The sequence below is a fragment of the Falco punctatus genome (assembly GCF_963210335.1).
Source record: "Falco punctatus genome assembly, chromosome: 3".
NCBI lineage: Eukaryota > Metazoa > Chordata > Aves > Falconiformes > Falconidae > Falco > Falco punctatus.
In genome coordinates, this window is record NC_137582.1 from 117,404,847 (window position 1) to 117,423,826 (window position 18,980).

The 18,980-nt window shown below is 50.3% G+C and overlaps 1 protein-coding gene across 1 annotated transcript in view; it reads right to left on the minus strand.

Annotated features, from left to right (window-relative positions):
- CSMD2 (CUB and Sushi multiple domains 2) overlaps positions 1–18,980 on the minus strand; it is a 301,013-nt gene that overhangs the window by 34,541 nt on the left and 247,492 nt on the right. The window contains exons 44-52 of the mRNA XM_080381216.1: positions 18,022–18,199; positions 16,158–16,303; positions 12,260–12,340; positions 11,378–11,491; positions 9,386–9,574; positions 8,193–8,339; positions 7,071–7,259; positions 1,502–1,687; positions 783–977 (exon numbers count right to left, since the gene is read on the minus strand). Coding sequence (XP_080237342.1) covers positions 783–977; positions 1,502–1,687; positions 7,071–7,259; positions 8,193–8,339; positions 9,386–9,574; positions 11,378–11,491; positions 12,260–12,340; positions 16,158–16,303; positions 18,022–18,199 — 1,425 coding nt within the window. The remainder of the gene's footprint in view (positions 1–782; positions 978–1,501; positions 1,688–7,070; positions 7,260–8,192; positions 8,340–9,385; positions 9,575–11,377; positions 11,492–12,259; positions 12,341–16,157; positions 16,304–18,021; positions 18,200–18,980) is intronic.

The following is an 18,980-nucleotide window of genomic DNA, read 5'->3' on the forward strand; positions in this document are numbered from 1 at the left end:
AAATCTAGAGACTCACGCTGGGTGCTCCTGACCTTAGTGCATTGCCAAGATCCTGTCATTTGAATTTAGGTGGCAATAACGCTGAAGAAATAAAACGAGGTCAGGCTCATGCTCCTGGATCTGGCTGAAGAGCTAGCAGGGGTAAGACTACATCTGTCACCGAAGCTGGCAGTTCCATCTCTAGAAACAAAGGGACACAGGAGGGAAGGGAAAGCTGCCATTCTGAAGAAGAATTTTTTCCGTCTCTATCTGCACTTACAGTGAAAAAAAACACCTTTGACAAAAGAAAAGATCCAAAGCAGAGCAGTCGTGTCAGAACTGAGCGAGCTGCTTGTTTGCCAAGAGTGTTTTTGATTTACAGGTGACACTGTTACCCTCGTAAACTTGGCATTTGCATACAATGGGAAGAGGTGAGGTTTCAAATCAGAATTTATCATCATCTTTCTTAAAAGCAAACTTCAGAGCACCTGGCACCAGTGACAGTGAAGCTGCTGGGACCCCCCCAGCAACAGACGAGCTAACGGGCTTGAGCTCTCACAGAACTGTTTAGAATAAACCAAACCCCAAGATCAACAGATGACCTCTCCCTGCATCCAAACTCCCTTCCACCACAGCGGTCCCACAGCCGTGCTCTCGGATGCTGCCGAGAGCAGCCAGGACCGTGGCACGTTTGCACGCCCACAGCAGAGCTTGCACACCCATCGGCCGGCAAACAGCACCCACCCCCATTCCCTGCAAGGGTGGCTGGCCCTGGCGCGGCTCCGGAGCTTCGCTGCTCTTACTTTTACAGGTCGGCATCGGCTCGCCTATGCTCCACTTGCCGTTGGCTTGGCACCTGATGACCCGCTGGCCCGTGTAGTAGTAGCCGGGGTCACAGATGAGCATGAGCTGGGCGTTGTAGTGGTACTGGATCTCGTAGGTCAGCCGCCACCGCCCGTGCTCAACTGCAATGCTGTTGATATCGGGACAGGTGACAGCTGAAAAACAGAGGTGGCGAGTCAGGGAAAAGAAATGCGATAAAGACATTAATAAGTGTTTAACTCCAGGGCATTTCAGCAAGCGTGTTGGCTTTTCAATGAGGGGGCCAGTAGTATTAGCATCTCTGGTTTATGGGTGTTTTCCTAAAGCAAACATAAAGCTTGTTTATTTTAGTAAGCCTTCCAGGAATGCTGCTTTTCCTTTTTTTTTTTTTTTGTGTGTCCCACAAAACATCCGATCAAGGCTGATGGTGTCAGAGCCATGCCTGATGAAGGGGGAATCAGTTCAAAGGATATCCTCCATAGGATGGGTTGTTCCTTCTTATACAAAGCATCCAAGAAATTTTGGGTGGGAAAGCAAGACACCACGAGAGGGGACGGGACATCAGACCCAAGTTATGCAGGGTTACAAACCTGGTGTCCTAAAGAGTGCACCCGTGAGGCAAAGCTGCCCGGGGTAGAGCTGGAAGGCATTATTGAAGGGACTTCCCGAATTCCCCATAGGACTTGCTGCAAACACTCACCCACGCACTGCGGGGGCTGGTTGCCGTTGCTCCACTGCCCTGCCTGCAGGCACTCGGTGCTGGGCTCCTCGCCGGGCTGCAGCTGGAAGCCCTGGTTGCACTGGTACACGGCTTTCGTTCCCACTGTGTACTCCTTCCCAAAGACAACGCCGTTCCTTGGGGCTCTGGGAACTCCACAGGAGAGAGCTGAGAAAGGGGGAAAAAAACACCACCACAGCCACGAAATCAGTCAGCTTCCAATTTTGTCATCGATTCGTGATGAGCTGAAAGCCCAGATCGCAGCTCTCCCATTTACAGAAGCTCCAGCCCCCTGGTGAATCCCAGAAGCTGCAGCGAATTCCCACTTTCACCGAGGATCAGACCGTCCATCGGTGTGGTAACAGCAAAGCGAACGCTGAATACCAGTTTCTACTGGAAGAGGCTCTCGCTCCTACTTTCTATAATATCTGTAACACAAAATGCATCAACACAGCATTCTAAAGTTTTCACACAGAGATGAAGGATTAGATAGCAATAATGTTTTGTATTTACATCCGACAGCAGCAACAAGCTGAAACCCTCTTCCAACAGCACTTCTGGATTACATAAGGCAGCAAATTGTGTAATTATGTTGTGGCAGAAGGAAGGCTAAATTTAGCATTACGGCTGAGAAGGTAAGGGGGGGGAATTCAGGGGAAATAAAAAAAATTGTTAACAGGCACAATGCCAAATGGCTGCTCAAGATGGCAGCACTTCGGAGAAGATGCTCTGCACCGCTCCTGCCGAAATCCTCAGCTCTGCGGCCAGGAGAGCGGCCAAACAGGGCAAGAAAGGGGACAGGCAGGTGGCAGAAAGATGAGCGACAGCCGAATACAGACAGACCAGACTCATGTTCATTTATGCTGCAAGAGCTTCACGAGACGGGACAAGCCTGGCTACCCTCTTCCCTACCGCTGGGAACACCGGCACCGGGAGTCTGTCACTCAAATCTGGTTTCCTCCATCAGCCTTCGGAAGAGCTGGGGAACCAAACCCCAAACCTGACCTGCCTCCAGAACCACCGCGCAGGTTCCCATCCCTCTCCGAGTCCTGGATCCAGGGGAAGCCCATCTTGCTGGGGCTGGAGATGGGCAGCCCACCTGCCCGGACAGGCGTGGGATGCCAAGGGGGAAGAGCAGCCTGGGACCTGCAGCGCTGCCACGGCGAGGCCACCAGCCAGCGGGGTGCCATCAGCCCCTGTGGGGCACCAGGACGAGCAGAGCCTGCTGGCAAGCACCAATACGGAGGCCAACACCTAACCCAAAGAGCTGTCTGCATTTTAAAAATACTCTGAAGGAAATCCATTCCTCCCCGGAGCAGCCCGAGCTGTTCCCGTCCAGCTAATGCATGAACTGGAGGCTGAGCCTATGTCTCCTGGGCCACATGCTGACACTTCAACACACACTCCCCATTCTGTTATTCCCTCTGCACACAAACGAGGGCTAGAAAATCAGCAACCTTAGAAAACTCGCCTGCTGGTGACACGGACTCCACTGGGCACTGGAAAGGAGAGACCAAGCTTACCGTACACAGCATCAGCACAACCACCAGAGATTTCCTACCGCTGAAGGTCCAAGATGCTTTCATCCCACTATTGCTACACGAGTCGGCCAGAGCCCCAGCCTGGAGCACAATTACACAGCACCTTGCAGAAGCTGGTGTTGCTAATAAGTGTGAGTAATTCAGCAGGCTCATATTAGCACGATCAGGCAGATCCCTGGTTGAAATGATAATCACACGTATGTCACTTCATCGAGCTAAGAAGCTTGGTGAATCTCCGCACAAGGCTGGGTGTCTAGACAAGCAGCCACGCTGAATACCAATTTCGTTCTGAGGCAAAAGAAGAGGGGACCTGGCAAGTCCTGCTTTTTCTCTTGCACCCGGCAGTTCTCACATTATGACTTTCTGATGTTGCACCCAACACAAGAGGCTGGGGAGAAAGCTGCCCCCCTTCCCAGGCCGCTGCCCCCAGCAAAACCTTCTCCTTCCTCTGTTCAATCCTCTTCTGCACCCTGATACTTCGCCAAAACTCATCACCTCTACCTGCCACCAGGAAACTGAGTCACAGCAGCTGCAGGGAGGGACACCCGAGTGAAGAGAGACCAGGGCCACCGCGCTCCCGCTCAGCGAGCGCTGCCCTTTGCCTCTCTGCGCAGGGGGAGGATGATGATGACTTACTGCCTCCTCCTCCTCCCGGCAAGCCCCCTGCCCGCCTCTCAAGCGGTCAGACTGATCATTTGGAGTCTCTCCGCTGCGTAAATCCTGCCCTGATACAAAACTTAGCAATAACACAGTGCTTCTGGGCCAGACGCAGTTAATTAAAAAATGTCATTAAGCCACCAGAAATAATAAAAAACCCCACTTAACCCTCTTCACCTGCAGATGGTTGGGCTACAACAAAGACTTGGACAGGGAAAGCCAACTGGGGCTGCAACCTCTGCAGCCCTGCCCTTGTGGCAGGATCCTTCCCTCTCCGCAAGTTCAGCATCCTGGAGCAGAATGTGTATCAGCAAGTTTGTATTTAGAGCCCTTCAGGAAGCAGAGAAGCTTGATTTTTGAGGTGTCAATAAACTTGCCATCTGCTCCAAAAAGCATTTCTGAGACTCTGTGGGCACTGCAATCCACTGGAATTAAGAGGTGACAAAAAGAGTGGGTGTTCGAGGGGAAAGCAAACCAGCATCTGGCTTGGAGGCCCATGGAGAGCGTGGTCCAGGGAAAAAGGAGGAGAAGCACTTAGGGGGTTCAGAGGTACACAAACTCTGCCTGCAGGAAGATGATGTGCGAGGAAAAGGGACAGAGGCTATGAAAGCAAATCTGCAGCTGGGATTCCAAAAACAAAGCAGCTTAAAAATAGGCAGCAGAGACAGAAAAGGCGTATTAGATCATCTTGTGTTCTCCCCCATTGTGCCAACGCAAGATTGTTCCCTGCAGAATATTCTCTGCTGCTTCCATAAATGTCAGCTAGGAGTGAGCACGTAGTAAAGATTATTCAGAGGGGATTGGGAAGGGGAAGAGGATTATGCACTGGCAGAAAGGAGCTATGGGAAATGTCATTTGTTAACCAGACCATGTGTTTATGGGCACCCCAATTCCCCTCCTCCTGCCACTGCTGGCTGTGTGAGCAATTTATGTAGTGTTACGAATCGAATCCTCCAACCTCTGCCACGCGCTCCTGGCCACCAGAAAGGATGAGAAATGGAGTACGGCCCAAAACAAAAGGATGCCAGTTGGCTTTGAGAGCAATGTGAAGGGGAAAGGAAAAAAAAAACAAAAAACAGTTGGATTTTACGTAGCTGAAGCAGGCAAGAAAAGCGCAGCCAGCCCTGGCTATCAGCTGCTGGAGCCGGGGGGGGGAGCTGCTCCACCATGAATTCTCCTACAGCTCCCACCCGCTGCCGCTCACGCTCACTCACCTCCCGCATCCCTCTCAAGGCACCTGATAACCATGGGGCAGTATTAAGATTCCTGATGTAGATATGGGGAAGCAGCGAGAGGAGGGTGACTTTCCAAAAGGGGCTATTTCAGCCTCTGGATCTAACACCACCAGCGAGCTGTCCTCCTTGCTGGAGAGCCAGGCTCTTCCAGAGGGACACTGAGTTCCAAGATCCTGACTAAGCTGCTCTCTGTGTGGTCAGTGAACACCCCCCACCCCCCCGAGCTCCACAAGGGAAATCGGAGCACGAGCCTTCTGAAATGCTTAGAACTGCCCCCCAAATTCTTTCTCTGCTGGTGACTGCTATGGATTGGGACCACGACGGAGCTCCGGGCATGGAATGCCTTCAGCTGAACCAGAATGGCACAGAGTGGGTTTAGTGCTTCTCATGTAGCTCCCATGGCAAACCTCCTTCTCACACCCCTCCGTCCCACGGCACAGCCCTGGCATGCTCAGCAACACCACAGGACCCCCCCGCATCCCCAGACCATGGGTGGGTGGTCTGGCTCTGACTCCCTCCCTGGTGGCCTGGGAACTGGTGCTCAGGGACTTGTTTCTGCTTTGAATCACACCGCTGTCAGGTCATCCCTCATCCAAGAGCATCCTCTCCCAACCTCCCCACACACCTTCTCTCTTATCTCCTCCCCACCTCCATGTTTAAAACCCCACACACTATCACAGTTTTTGGAAGGAAACAGATTTTGGAGCTGAACACCAGGCTCAGATGGCATTCCAGCATACCACGGCAATAAAAACTTAGCTGCATTTGTACCTATTCTTGATTACACCATTTTCCTCAAAAAAGATGCACTACATCAGAGAATTCCTCGCACTGGGCTAAGGATGCAGGAGGCACAGTTGCCATGACAGCCCCTCGTGCTGTTCATCTGCTCATTCCAGCACTCGGTGTTTGCACCCGTCTGTTATCGCGGAGGCTCCATCGCTATCTGAGCTTGTGCCCAGTTTCCCAGTTCACCCTTGCCAACGGGACTGGGTAGCAGGGTCTTGGTTTACTGCATTCCACTCACCTTTAAATAAATACAAGCCTTGGGAGGGCTCCAAGTGGATATAAGCACCCGCAGCACAAAACCACCCTTCGGCAACAGGACTGTTTGCACCCTCGTGCAATTTCCAAAGCGACTAAGTGATTTGGGAGCACAGAAAGGATTTTTTCAAGGCTCTTTGGTGCCTCCCACACTAAATAATCTTGTTTTTTCCTTATGGCTTGGACTGGACAACAATGCAGACAGTGCAATGAGATTTTGCCTGTGCTGTCTCTGTTTTCTGGCTAGTTTCCAGGGAAGTCAATGCAGTATCAATCCCCCGTGCTTGGTCCCCTTGGAACATGGATGAACGTTCAAAGGCATTGAAAGGCTTCATCAGAATAAAGATGGGCATTTCATCCACACAAAGGAACAGGGATGATTGGCGGGCTGAGGAAGAGGTGCAATCAGAAAGCGAACACAGCGAGGGAGACGAAACAGCGCCGAAGCAAAGCCCCCCGGGGCACGCTGCCCTGTCTTCCCCTCCACTCCCACGCCTGGAAGGAGCCCTGTGCTAAGTATGGTATGTCATGAAGATTACAGTTAATTAGGAGGAAATGTGGAAAGAACAACTACATGCCTAAAGCTTATATGAAGCCAAGAGAAACGGGGCACCGTCTGAATCTCAAGACATTTCTCATCCCCTGTTGAGAGACACAGACCTGAAAGGCCACTTCCAGAAACACCAAAGGAAATTCCAGTTACAAAAGCCCAGCAGGACCCATGCTCCTGCCAGTTTTTCCAGATTCTTCCAGGCAATGGCTCTCCTGTCCTTAACCAAGGCTTGGCTGTGTCTTTACTGGCAGTTCCAACACTTCTACAGCAGCTGCCTTCACACAGCTAATTTTTTTCTCCCCCATCCCGAGCGCTCCCAGTTACTCCCTTCCCTCCCTGCCCACCTATTCCCAAGGACACGGAGAGGAGAGGAGCACCCATCGCTGCCGGCCTGCAGCTCCAAGCCTGTTCTCAACAGGGAACTGGAGCAATTACAGTCAGTTTTTATTTTTACCACGTTTTTCCTTAGTCCTTCCCAGGACTTCCCAGATCCTCATAACGCTCCGTCTGCCTGCTCTCACCTTGGCACAGAGGGATCGCTTCGTTCCAGTGGAAGTAGCCCTGCGGGTGCTGGGAGCAGGTGGTGGTGCTGTGGCCGACAAGACGGTAGCCCGCGTCGCAGCCGAAGCGGAGCGTGCTGCCAGGGTGCAGACCCGTCTGGCTGAGGATGAGCCCGTGGGCCGGCGGCTGCGGGAGGCTACAGTAAGGAGCTGGGAAGAAGGGCAGAAGCGAATAAATCAGTCACTGGATGGGCAACGTCAAGAGAAATTCTCTTCCTATTCTCGGGAATGACACCACGCTTCCCATAACCTAAGGCTGTACAAGAACTTGTGATGGATAAATAAAAACTCAAAGGGGGGAAAGAACGCAGGGCTAGTGTCCAAGTTTCACTCAGCTCTAGAAATAAAGACTAATTTCTGATAATTAAATATTACTTAATTAATTTACAGAGTAAAGTAATTATTTATTTATGACACACTGGCAACTTTTCAGCTCAGTTTTATAACTTCCATTAATTAAGATTTGCTAAGTTCCAAACCACAGTGATTCATTTTAAGGAATTCTCCGCAAACATTCAGCAGCCAGCAGCAGTTTTGTGCTGATCGAGCAGCCCGGGCTCCCCGGTCGGGATCCCGTGGGAGCAGTGGCACAATGCCCGAGCAGGTGCACGGGATGGTTCAGCCAGTTCACTGCAAATGCTGTAACACCATCAGTCGCGTGTAAGTTGTGTCTCGTGCACCAAGCAGCTCCTAAACACATGTTCTTAGTGATGTTCATTTTCAAACATCTCCAAATGGCCTTGTGGCAAGGACACAGTAATTAACACGGCAATCTTTACTGTGAACTGCATGGGATGGGTTCCGTTCACCCCAAGCCATGTGGTCTACGGTTATAAGAATAGGTTCTGATTTTTAAGAGGGGTTGAGAAACCAGCCAGAGCTTCAAGGTTCCTCCTGGAAAGGAACCTGCCTCCCCCAGCCTCACCAGTGCAGAACCAGCCCAGCTTTCTGTGCCTTCCCGGGCTTTGGCAGCTTCTGCCGACACAGATGGCCTATGCCCCTCTGCAGCAATTTCGTGGCGATCTTTGGCTGAAGAGACGGCCATGCCCTTGGCCGAGCACCTCGCCCCCGCTGCCTACTCACCGGAGTAGCGGATTTTGAAGCCTTTTCTGCTGTAGGTGTGATCAGAGGACCAGCGGAGATAGACTTTGTTCCCACTGCTGGTGACGGTCAGAGGGGCAGAGTAGTTCCCACTCAGCGACAGGAGCAGCGGACTCTGGCCAGAGGGACCTGTAAGGAAGGAGGGAACAAGGAAAAGTCAGGGCTGCCACGCAGCTACTCACAGGTCTTACGTGCCAGGGTGCGCCGAAGGAGCGGGCATGTTGTGGAACTGTAGCACGGCAGCTTTCGTTGTGAGTCCGGGTACAGCCGCTCACGCTCAGGGCTCTTTGGTGAACACGAGCTCCCGCGCAGACACCTGGCTCCTGGGGAACCGACGGCAGATCCAGCCCAGCTGACAGCAGCGAGGCCAGGATTTTGCTCCAGGCAGCACGCCCCACGCGCGACCACAGGAGCATCAGTGCAGCGTTTGTGTTCGGCGTGTAGTTACAAGGCTGCTTTGCCGTGAGTACCGACAGATCCCCGATCAGGTCACGAGAGCTCAGGGGTGTAGAAAATCTGGGCTGCATGGGCTTCAGGGATGAGAATTCCCACCTTCCCAACTCGTCCCTTCCCAGCAATGTCTGCTACAATTTATCCCAGGAGTTTTCTAACTCCTTTCCCTTTGAAAAATACTTTCCATCTAGCAAAAAAAAATTAAAAAAAATCAAACCATTGATATTTTCTTATGCAGAGAATCAATGAGTCTTAGAAGGAGCTTTCTCCAAGTCCAGGAGAAGGCTGTAGGTGCAGTGGTGGAAAGCCATCCCCGAGCGCTCTGGGAACAGCGATTAAGAGCTATCCAAACTGCTGCTTTTTCCTTTTCCCCTCAGTTGCTAAGCAAGTCATAGAATCACAGAATCGTTCAGGTTGGAAAAGACCTTTAAGATCACTGAGTCCAACCATTAACCCAGCACTGCCAAGCCCACCACTAAACCCTGTCCCTAAGCATCTGCACGTCTTTTAAACACCTCCAGGGATGGTGACTCCACCACATCCCTGGGCAGCTCCTTCCAATGCCTGACAACACTTTTGGTAAAGAAACTTTTCCTAATACCCAATCTAAGCCTCCCCTGGCACGACTTGAGGCTGCTCCTCTTGTCCTATCGCTTGTTACTTGGGAGAGGGGATCGACCCCACCTCGCTACAACCTCTGGGCAAAGGGGTGACTCTCTTACCATCGAAGATTTCGAACTCATCATACTGCTTCTCACTCAGGAAGTACTCGATGGTGAGGGAGATGTTATACCCAGGCTCCACCTTCACCACCCACGAACAGGTCTGGAAGTGAGGGTAACTTCCCAGGAAGCTCTGGCTGAGGATCACACCGGTGGAGTCTGTCAAAACCTCGTTCATCGGACAGTGCACTGCAGGGAACGGGAAGGACAGACAATAAAAAATGAGTTTTCCTGTTCTGCAGAGGAAGAAAACACAAGATGCTATGGCCAAGAAGGTCTGTCCTGACACGCTAAGCCAAGATAGAGCCCAGCTCCCACCCACGTACATCCACTTGGACCCTTTGGCTCACAGAGAATCCCCAGACCGTGATGTAGGCTCCGAACAAAGCGTGCTGCGTTTCCACAAATCCCAGCAATTGCCACATTGAAAGGAAGGGACGAAAAGCAACAATGCAAACAAACAATTACAAATGTCTTTGCATCGTTTCACATCTCTTCCGAAACGAACGGCGCTGCAACCGAGCAACCACTCTCAAGTTACAAAGCACTCCCCGGGAATCCCTGGAAGCTTTATTGCCTGGGTCAGAACAAGGTATGCAGCCACAGGCTTCTCCCAGGTCACCCACCGAGCTGTTAACTAGGACTTCAGAAGTCTTTCTAGAATCACTACACCCCATTCAGCTTGTGGAAATACTAAATCCAGCTGAAAATGCTAAACATAAAGGCCAGCAAATACACCCCAGAAGAGGAGGCAAACACACAAAGTGAGCAAAAAGTGTAAAAAAACCAAGATTTTTATTTATTCATAATTGTCACTAAAGCCCAGTGCAAATGCTGTACTTATATTAATAGAAAACAGCCAGAACTATCCAGAAAGAACAGTGTATTCTTTCCAAATCCTTAATCCCATCAGTGATTTTTTGACCTCTATAAATTGGTGGCCAGATGTAATTTAAGCAGTCCCTTTACCCCCAGGCTAAGAACCATCAGTAAATAATTGAATGACCTCCCTTTCTCTCCTTCAGTTCATGCTATTTCAGAGAGAATAAAGCTATAGAAAAATATCCCATTATATGGTAAAAATGTTCAGATAGGAGGGAATGAAGGAGATGAAATAATCGCGGCTGGAGTGAACAAAAGTACCAGCAGGAATCCAGAGGATAAATAGGGGAACGTGGCAGCATGGAAACATCTCTGGGATCCCTCCTGCGCAGCAGCAAGGTGTACAACGCAGCATGCTCGGGGCTTTCATTTGTCTCCCATGTAATACATTCTGTGGCACTAATAGGGAAGCTGCTCCTCACGGGATTGCCTCGCTGGAGGAGCTCGCTTCGCTGCAGCCCTGCTCTTCCTTCCGCTGTTCCTGAGTCACTGGCAAACCATCAGTGCCGAATTCCTCCCCCCTTCCCAGGATAAGGACGTTTGGGTGACTGTTATAATGACTTCAGGGATGCAGTCAGACACACGCTGTCAGACCTCTGCTCAGCTCCACAAGCTTGAAGTGCCTTCCAGAACGGGGGGCTTGGGGTATAAGCCAGAGGTCCCTCCTGTGAGGCAACCCCCCTGCCCCTCAGACAACACAGAGACCCCACAAAATCCCTGGAGCCAGCAAAGGGGTGCAGGAACTTTCCCCATCACTTATTAGGGAGCTGTGGCAATGAGTTACGCAGCAAATATCTCACTGTTATTCGCAGGTTGCTGCTCGAGCCCAGCCACAGTGCACACGGTGCATGGCACAGCCTGCGAGGCGGGTCGGGAGAACAGCCTTTCCCTGCATGGTGATGTCTCCTGACCCTCCTCACCAGGTCCTGATGGGTGATTTTGCACTATTGGGACCCTGGAGATGTAAGAGTTAGCCCCACAGATGCAACATGTGCAAGGAAACCTCCTCCAGTGCCACCCAGCTTGCTCCCTCCCTTACGAGCCCCCCTGCTTTGCAGCAGTCTGTGAGTAGGGGGGCTTCGGCTGCCACCCTGGGCACCCCAGCTTTACCTTCACATGTTGGGGGAGGTCCTTCGAACTGCAGGTGAGTGCCCAGTTTGCAGGTCAGGATTTCATTTCCAATCAAGGTAAAGCCAGGAAGGCATCTGTACCTCACTATGTCACCTACAGACAGAAACAGAAAACACCTTGATCCGAGAGAAGCATCAATTCATGCCGACTGAGCCGTGCCCTGGGAAGGGGGTACCACAGGGGGCAGAAACCTCTTGGCTGTGCCTCTGCCATCCAGCTCGGGCACGACCGTGCAGAAATAAAAGGCATAGAAAGGCATGCTGGAGTCTCAGTCGAGATAAACTGCTGTCATGCTGCTGAGACTATTATGATTTGTGCAAGCTATTTCAGGTAGAGACTTTCCTCAAAGAGAGCAGACAGCGAGAAAAGCTGCTTTAAAAAAAGAAAATAAAAAAAAAAAATCACAGCTACTTCGCTGGCTGCAGACACACTTAAAATGTGAGCCACAGCAAAAAAAATAAAATAAAATACAAAAAGCACAGTCAATATGGGTGAAAAGTTCTCAAAGGAAAGAGTAACGGCCTCTAAGCTTTCACACAAATCTCTGTTTGAAACGCCTGAAAACCATTATCGTGGCAAAGATTTCAGAATGTTTCTGAACAAGCTCGGGGCTCTCACAAAAGCCAAAGCACTTCTGCTGTACTAACAGAGAGGAAAAGCCTCAGGACAATCAGATCAGTTTGACTCCCTGTGAATATCAGGTGCTGAGCAAGGTCCTGTGCAGCTCCCCACGCAATCACCTATGGGAAGAGGTCTCCTGATCCCCCAGATACGGGGTGACAGGACCTGTGGGTCTTCCTGGGGGCACTGCCAGCAGCTGGCGAGGGGGAACGGAGGGCTAGGAGGCCCGGGAGAGGCTACCTATGTTAAATTCTTCGTTCTCGGTGATGATTTCTGCGTTGGGAACGATGGTCGGAGGCTGACATCTGAAGAGCTGGTAGGCTGGAAGAGCAAAGGAAGAGTAGCAGAAGTTAGGCTGAGGGTGAAGGCAGCCACAGCCATCTCGGTGCTAAGCACCACGGACATCAGCACAAGTCCTCCCTCTCCACAAGCAGCAGGAATCGGCAAAAGTGCAACCAGCCCTTTCCCCCTCCAAACCCTACAGAGATGGATCCAGGTATGGGTCCCCCAAAGTAGCTTTTTCCAGTTTTTTACACCTAATAGGAAACACAGTGTTGTCAGTCAGTAGAGACGCAGGTGCCCGGACAGCATCTCCGGTCAGTCCGTCTGGATGATGGGTGCTGATGCCAGGCAACGTTACCAGCACCTTTTGGGACAGTACGGGAGAAGACGCTGGTGACCTCAGTGGAATCAGGTCCATCTCATGACAGGCAGAGCCTCAGACTGCTCCAGCACCAAGCAGATCACAACAATTATTCAGAGAATTTCATCCTTACCGCCTGTCCTCAAACAGAACTCACAAAACTCACTGATTTTTTTTTTTTTTAAACTTGGAATTATTCGTTAATTTCTTCTACAAATAATTGCAGGAGTGCTAGTGTTTTCAACTGCAAATCCTATACGTAGCTTGCAGTTCACAACGTAACCTATGCAAGGTTGCTGTCAGTGCCTCATGGAAGGCACAACAGGCAGACCTTGCACTCTTTGCTGAATTAGGTGTTTTTTTCAGGAGTACTATGTAGCTAAACGGGAAAAAGAAATCCTGTTGATGCGCCAAAATAATTCCTTACGGCTCAGGCACCTGACCGAATACATTGCAAACAGCCCATTTTCCACCAAAAATTCAAGATCAGCTAACAGTGGGCAAAAGAAACGCACTGCTGACAAGCATGTGGGTGCATAAGGCTTGAGCACTGCACTGCTTATGAAAATAAACACACAGGAGCTATGAACACTGTTAAATTGAAAATATGGTACTGGGAACTAAATGAATATTAATGGAAGACATTTTCTGCTATTTGCTCAGCACTTCTCTGCATCTTTGCTCCCCCTGCACCTGACCCTGGACAAGCATAACTTCCTCTGAAATTTATATCAGCCCTTTAATTTAAGATACAGGAGCTCAAGCTGCCACTGAATATTAATTCTTACTAACTCCACAATGTTGAACTCTTCACACCGCAGCAAGGCTGGCAGTCCTGGCAGCAACCTTAATGAGGCTTCTAATGATGCTTAAATACTCATGTACAGAAGCAGATGCCCCATCGTCTTGCCCCAGGTTCCTTACCCCCTAATCCAGGGTAGGACAATATTTTCCAAGAGGTGCGTGGAAAAACGTGATGTTTGGAGGTCTGGGGAGCAGGCTGGAGGGAATGCAGGGGCTGCTGTTAATGTGAGGGGTGGGCTTACACACCCCGTGCGTGCAAGGGGGAGGAAAAAACAGCCATGGGCTACTACAGTGAGCTCAACTCAACTAGGGGTGAGTGTGTGGGGGTGGTGGGGGGTCACGGGAAAGGGCCAGCTCTGTAATTCGGACAGTCAGCCCCTTCCTTGCAACCCACCTTGGCAGCACAGAGAATGGATAAGCAAAGGAGCCAGGAGAGCCCACACGTGGGATGGGAGCGGGAGCCGGGAGGCAGCAGGGAAGGATCCTGCTGCACAGCAAAGAGCCATCCCAGGAGGGAACACCCTTATTTCCAATCTTTCAAAACAGATGTTTGACAGTGGGGGAAGAAGGAAAGGAAAGCATAACAAAAATTTATATTAAATGCTATTTAAAAAGTGCTTGACAGCACCTATTGAAGTGGAAAGATAACCCAGCATTCACAGCATTAATCTCCTCTCCTTAATGGGCCGTATTTCAATACAGAGGTGTGATTAAGACGGCTTCAGCATAGGGGTGATACAGCACTGGTAAAGCTCTTTTCAACAGCACATCCATTTGTTCTCACCAGGACAAAACAGAGTCCCGTCCTTGAAACCACACTGGGACCCCCTTGAGTTACTGTGCCATAAAACCCGCTCCCATCACACTCACACATCAGCTCCTGCTGGCACCCGAACTAACCCATTTAATAATAGGTGCAACATCATCATTTTTCAAGGGATGCTATTGAATCTTTAAGCTCTGGGAATCATTCTTTTGTTTCCCTTCCTCCACCCTAAGGAAACGTTTCTTTGCAACCATTTAAAAGGGCAACGGTTCTCTTGACACGGTTCTGATCATCTCGGTACGGGAAAATACAATTTAAAGCTGAAGGAGGATGTCTCCTATGTCCCAGATCTGCCAGCACGCAGACACAGAAATGAAAATACACGTTGCTGAAAATCCTGAGGAAATCGCTTTTCCTGCAGTTACACCCCAAAGGGTGATGACAAAGATTTAACTGACCGCACTGCCTGAGCCTGGTGTGAAAACTTCCCCCTTTTTCCCACACCTCTTGTGGTGTGCAAGGCACCATGTGCAGAGCCAAAGCCTGGGAAAGAGTGGAAACGTCTCACCCTGGAGGCAACCACCTCAGTCGCTTCCATCCTTGGGGTTAGGCTTTATGCTAAAGCCCCACGTATAAAGGAAGCAATGAGCCAGTAAATGACACTAATAAAAGGCCAAGCAGTTGCCAGAGTGCCCAGCTGGTTCACGGGGAATGAACGGCTGCCCCAGCTCCTACCAACACCAGCTCCAGACCCCTCGTGCCTGCGAGTGGCTTTACACCCCACATAAACCATAAGCTAAAGAAACTTCAGCATAAAGCGCTATCAAGATTAGAGAACGGCAACATATGCTGACGGGCTCTAACCATAGCAATGATACGATCTAATTCATATTACAAAAGGAAGCACTCGCTGAAGTGCAGCAGTGTTTACATACTGCTCGTTTCTGAGCCAAACTGCCTAAACCATAATTTTTTGCATAACTGTTACATACGCACCATTGTCTGGCAATATAAATCTCACAGTGTTTTGCAGCAGTAAACCAATTCCCTCCAAAACCTAGTGAACATTCTTTAAATTCAGCCTATCTGTATAATACTTGCCTTTCGGAACTGAACATAAGCTAAGGCATTCTGCACAGATCCGTCCTGTAATTCACACCAAGGCTTTGTTGAACGTTGTTGCCAGCAAATTACCCCAGCAAGAGGAGGTCTCCATCTGTATTTTCCCAAATCCCAGCACCGCTGTAGGAACCTGTTAGCTAATCCGATTTAAAGTTGGGCTCTTGTTTCGTGGTAGAAAGCACAAGGTCTCATTTCAATGTAATACCCGACGTCGCTCTTAGCGTGAGCTGCACTCGCACCAAAGAATCCCCAGGTAATTCAGGGATTTATGGGAATCCTTTTCCTCCCCAGAGAAATGAAGTCACCCCTCAGCTGGAACACAGCTGCCATTTCAAACTAGCCACCAATATGGCCCAGTTGGTTTAGCACAGCATTGGAAAAGCAATACCACATCCAGCCAGCACCGCGGGGACGGGGACTTTTAGGTGGACAAAGCAGAGCTATCCATAACGGGATCTGCCACGGAGAGGACAATATTTACAGGCATCACCTTGAGAGAGGTGTAGGGCTGGCATGGCTGTTAGCTTGCAGGGACCTGATCTGTGCTTGAACGATCACCACGTTACAGATGGATATCCACATCTGCACGGGGCGCATGACCGCTTGCCAGCGCTTGATCGCATAAGCGACCTTCAATCTCAAACGTCTAACACTGGGCCCTTTGTGGAAGACTTCAGGTAAAAGCACGTTTTTTCACATCTTTTCCCCACAACCAGTCCTCCCCACAAGCCACAGCTGGCCCGTGCCCCGCCACATCCCACAGGCGGGTATAAAGCTCGTGCTGCTCAGCAAACAATACAGACCGTAGAAATAAATGGCAAAAATCCCTCCGTTGGCTGCATCACTGTGGAATTTCATCAGGACCTGGTTGGAAGAGCTTTGGGCTGATTTCTTAGCAGAGTTGCCAGTGAACACACCAAGCTGTGGGGCTGTTTGCTGTGGACCATCCCTAAAATCATATGTCAGAAACACAAGGAAAGAGCATTATTACACGTCCTTAATCCCAGAAACAACCAACCTCCTACACTGCACGCACAGGAACTCGTGCATGCTCTTCCTTCCTTGTCCTCCCTTTTCTACATCTGTGTTCCAGTCTCAGCAGCTCCCTTGGTAGCTGACCTGGACCCCTCGCCCCCCTCCCCACTCCAGCCTAACCAGAATAACCTCTTCTGGCAGTGCAGTGCTCACTCAGTAGACAATTACAAAACAACAACTTCATTTTTAACTTCAGAACTTGAAGAGTTACAGCCAGCTTTCCCAAGGAGTTTCACTCCTTGTTGGCACAACAGACATCGAGATATTTTGCAAGTCAGATACTGAGTGCTACAAGCTCTTTAGCCAGGGCAGCTATGTGTGCTCCCTTGGCTGACTGAAGTTGATAATACATCATTTCTCTTCCCTTCTCCAAATAGGAAAAGAAGATCCCAGCCTGCAAGACTCCTGGGGTGAAGCAATCAGTGCCACTTCATTAACTGCAGCAGAGCTGTGCCCACTTTACATCAGAGGTCAGAGCTCCCAGTTGCTGCTGTTTAAAAGGCAGCTGAGGGTCACAGCCAGGGCTGGTGCCTAATGCCATCCCAGCGCTGCCTCTGCAGCCTGGGAGAGCAGCTTGGATGGTAGGGCTGTGCATCTCTGATGGCAAAAGAAAAACCAAAAGAGGACATTGGTAAATGTAGATGATTTTATCAATGGCTTTTTCTTCATTCAGCCTCTATCCACAGGCAGGTAGCCATAAAGTGCAAAAGGGAAAAAAACCAACAAGCCCCATAAAGATGTCTATCAGAGAAATCAGAAGTGAAAGGCAACTCCTATTACACCAGTTCGAACAAGATTCATTTCAACTAAATTCAGCTTGGAGATAAAGACCCCATTTACCATTCATAAAGTGCCCTCTGCAAAGCCCCCTAAGCTTCCCAAGAGGTGGCTCCTTATTCCATTCAGCAGAGCATTTTGGAGATGCAGGGACAGGCTGGTGAAGGCACCCAGCAGGATAAGCGAGGCTCTGCCACCCAACACCCTCCCGCCGCAACTGGGACACCAGCCTGCGCCCCCCCAGCCGCTCAGCCCCTGCCCACGGTGCCAAACCAGTGGCTGCCAAGCCCAGGCGCTGCGGGGGTCTGATGGGCTGCTTCATTTTTAATTGCTGATGACCACAGAAATCAATGGCAAGAAAGATCTGCAAGGTCTGACAGGTGCTGCCGTACGGCCAAGGGTGGGACCGCTCCTTGTGAACTGTACACCATCGAGGCAAATGTACCACGGAGGCTAAGGATTCCCACCCAGACTGCCCTCCAGACCCAAAGGATGACACTTCCATCGCTTGGCACGAGCAGCCTAGTCAGCCAGGGATCGTTCCCTTCACTACCTTGCACTCCCTGCCTGCATTTCTCAGGAATGTTACATCAGCAGTGTTTGGAAACGGTCACCTTGTCTGTTTTGCTAGCCACTTGCAGCACACAGTCCTTAATCTAAAGGCTCTACCAAGCACCCGGAGTTAAAAAAATTTCAAATCCTCATCCCAGTGTCCCCGGAGGATGCTCCTACTCTCAAACATAGCACTACCCACACACCACGGCAACTGGTGCTCTATTTATCAGCAAGAGCATCTTTCTGAAATGGAGCCTTAGCAGCAACTCCAGTCATTCCTCACACCTTTGCTGTACCCACCAAACAGTGATGAAATCGTTGTAGGGCTCTGTCTGCAGCAGGGTGAAGTTGAGGTGGATTCCATAGCCCACCGGCACTGTGAGAAGCCAAGCGCAGTCCTGGGAATTGGGGTACTGGCTGGGGAAGCCAGGAGAGTAAACCGTACCGTTCTGGGTGGTGATGTTCCCCCCACAGGGCACTGCAGGGAATCAGACAGAAACACAAAACTAATGAAGAAATACCCCCCACCAAAACAAGAACTCTTAAAGATCCTCCATTTCCCATTTTTCTTTCAATATTTTGGATAAAAAGATAGCAATTCTGGATACCGGAGGATCCAGCCCCAAAATCCTGGCCTGGTTTGCCTTGATTAATTCGTATCTGTCATGACTACATCTAACGTTTTCAACTTAATCCCATTACTATAAATTTATTAAGTGCTTCAGAGTTGAAAGGAGACTGCCAGGGCGTTTTGTACAGATGTGACAACCAGGTGTGCAAATAAACTATCTTTTGCCCTAGTAAGAATCTTTGGGCTCCACCAGCTGTCTGCACCCATGCATGGAAAATACAGCTCCTGACGAGATCACACCAGTGGGCAAATCCATCCACTTGTTCATACAGCACGGGCTGGACCAGAACCGCTGAGCAGCTGGCTGCTCACCGAGTACCTCTGAGCAGGGGGGAAATGATGATTTGTATGACAGCGGCATCCAATTCATTAATCAAGGTGACAGTTTTATTGCACGAGGTATCTCCCAGGTCCAAATGAACTTGCAAGGCAATTAGAAAGCCTGGGCAGCGAAAAAGAGGGACAGAAAGACGACAGACGTCCTGCTGGATGTATGCAGGAGGGCCACAGCAGGTCCCCAGGTCTGAAAGTCTCACGTACAGCTTCTGGACCTCCCTGGTGTGGAAGTTCATTTGAAATGACGATCACACATCTGCAGCGTGTTACTGGCAGCCTGCAACAACTGCAG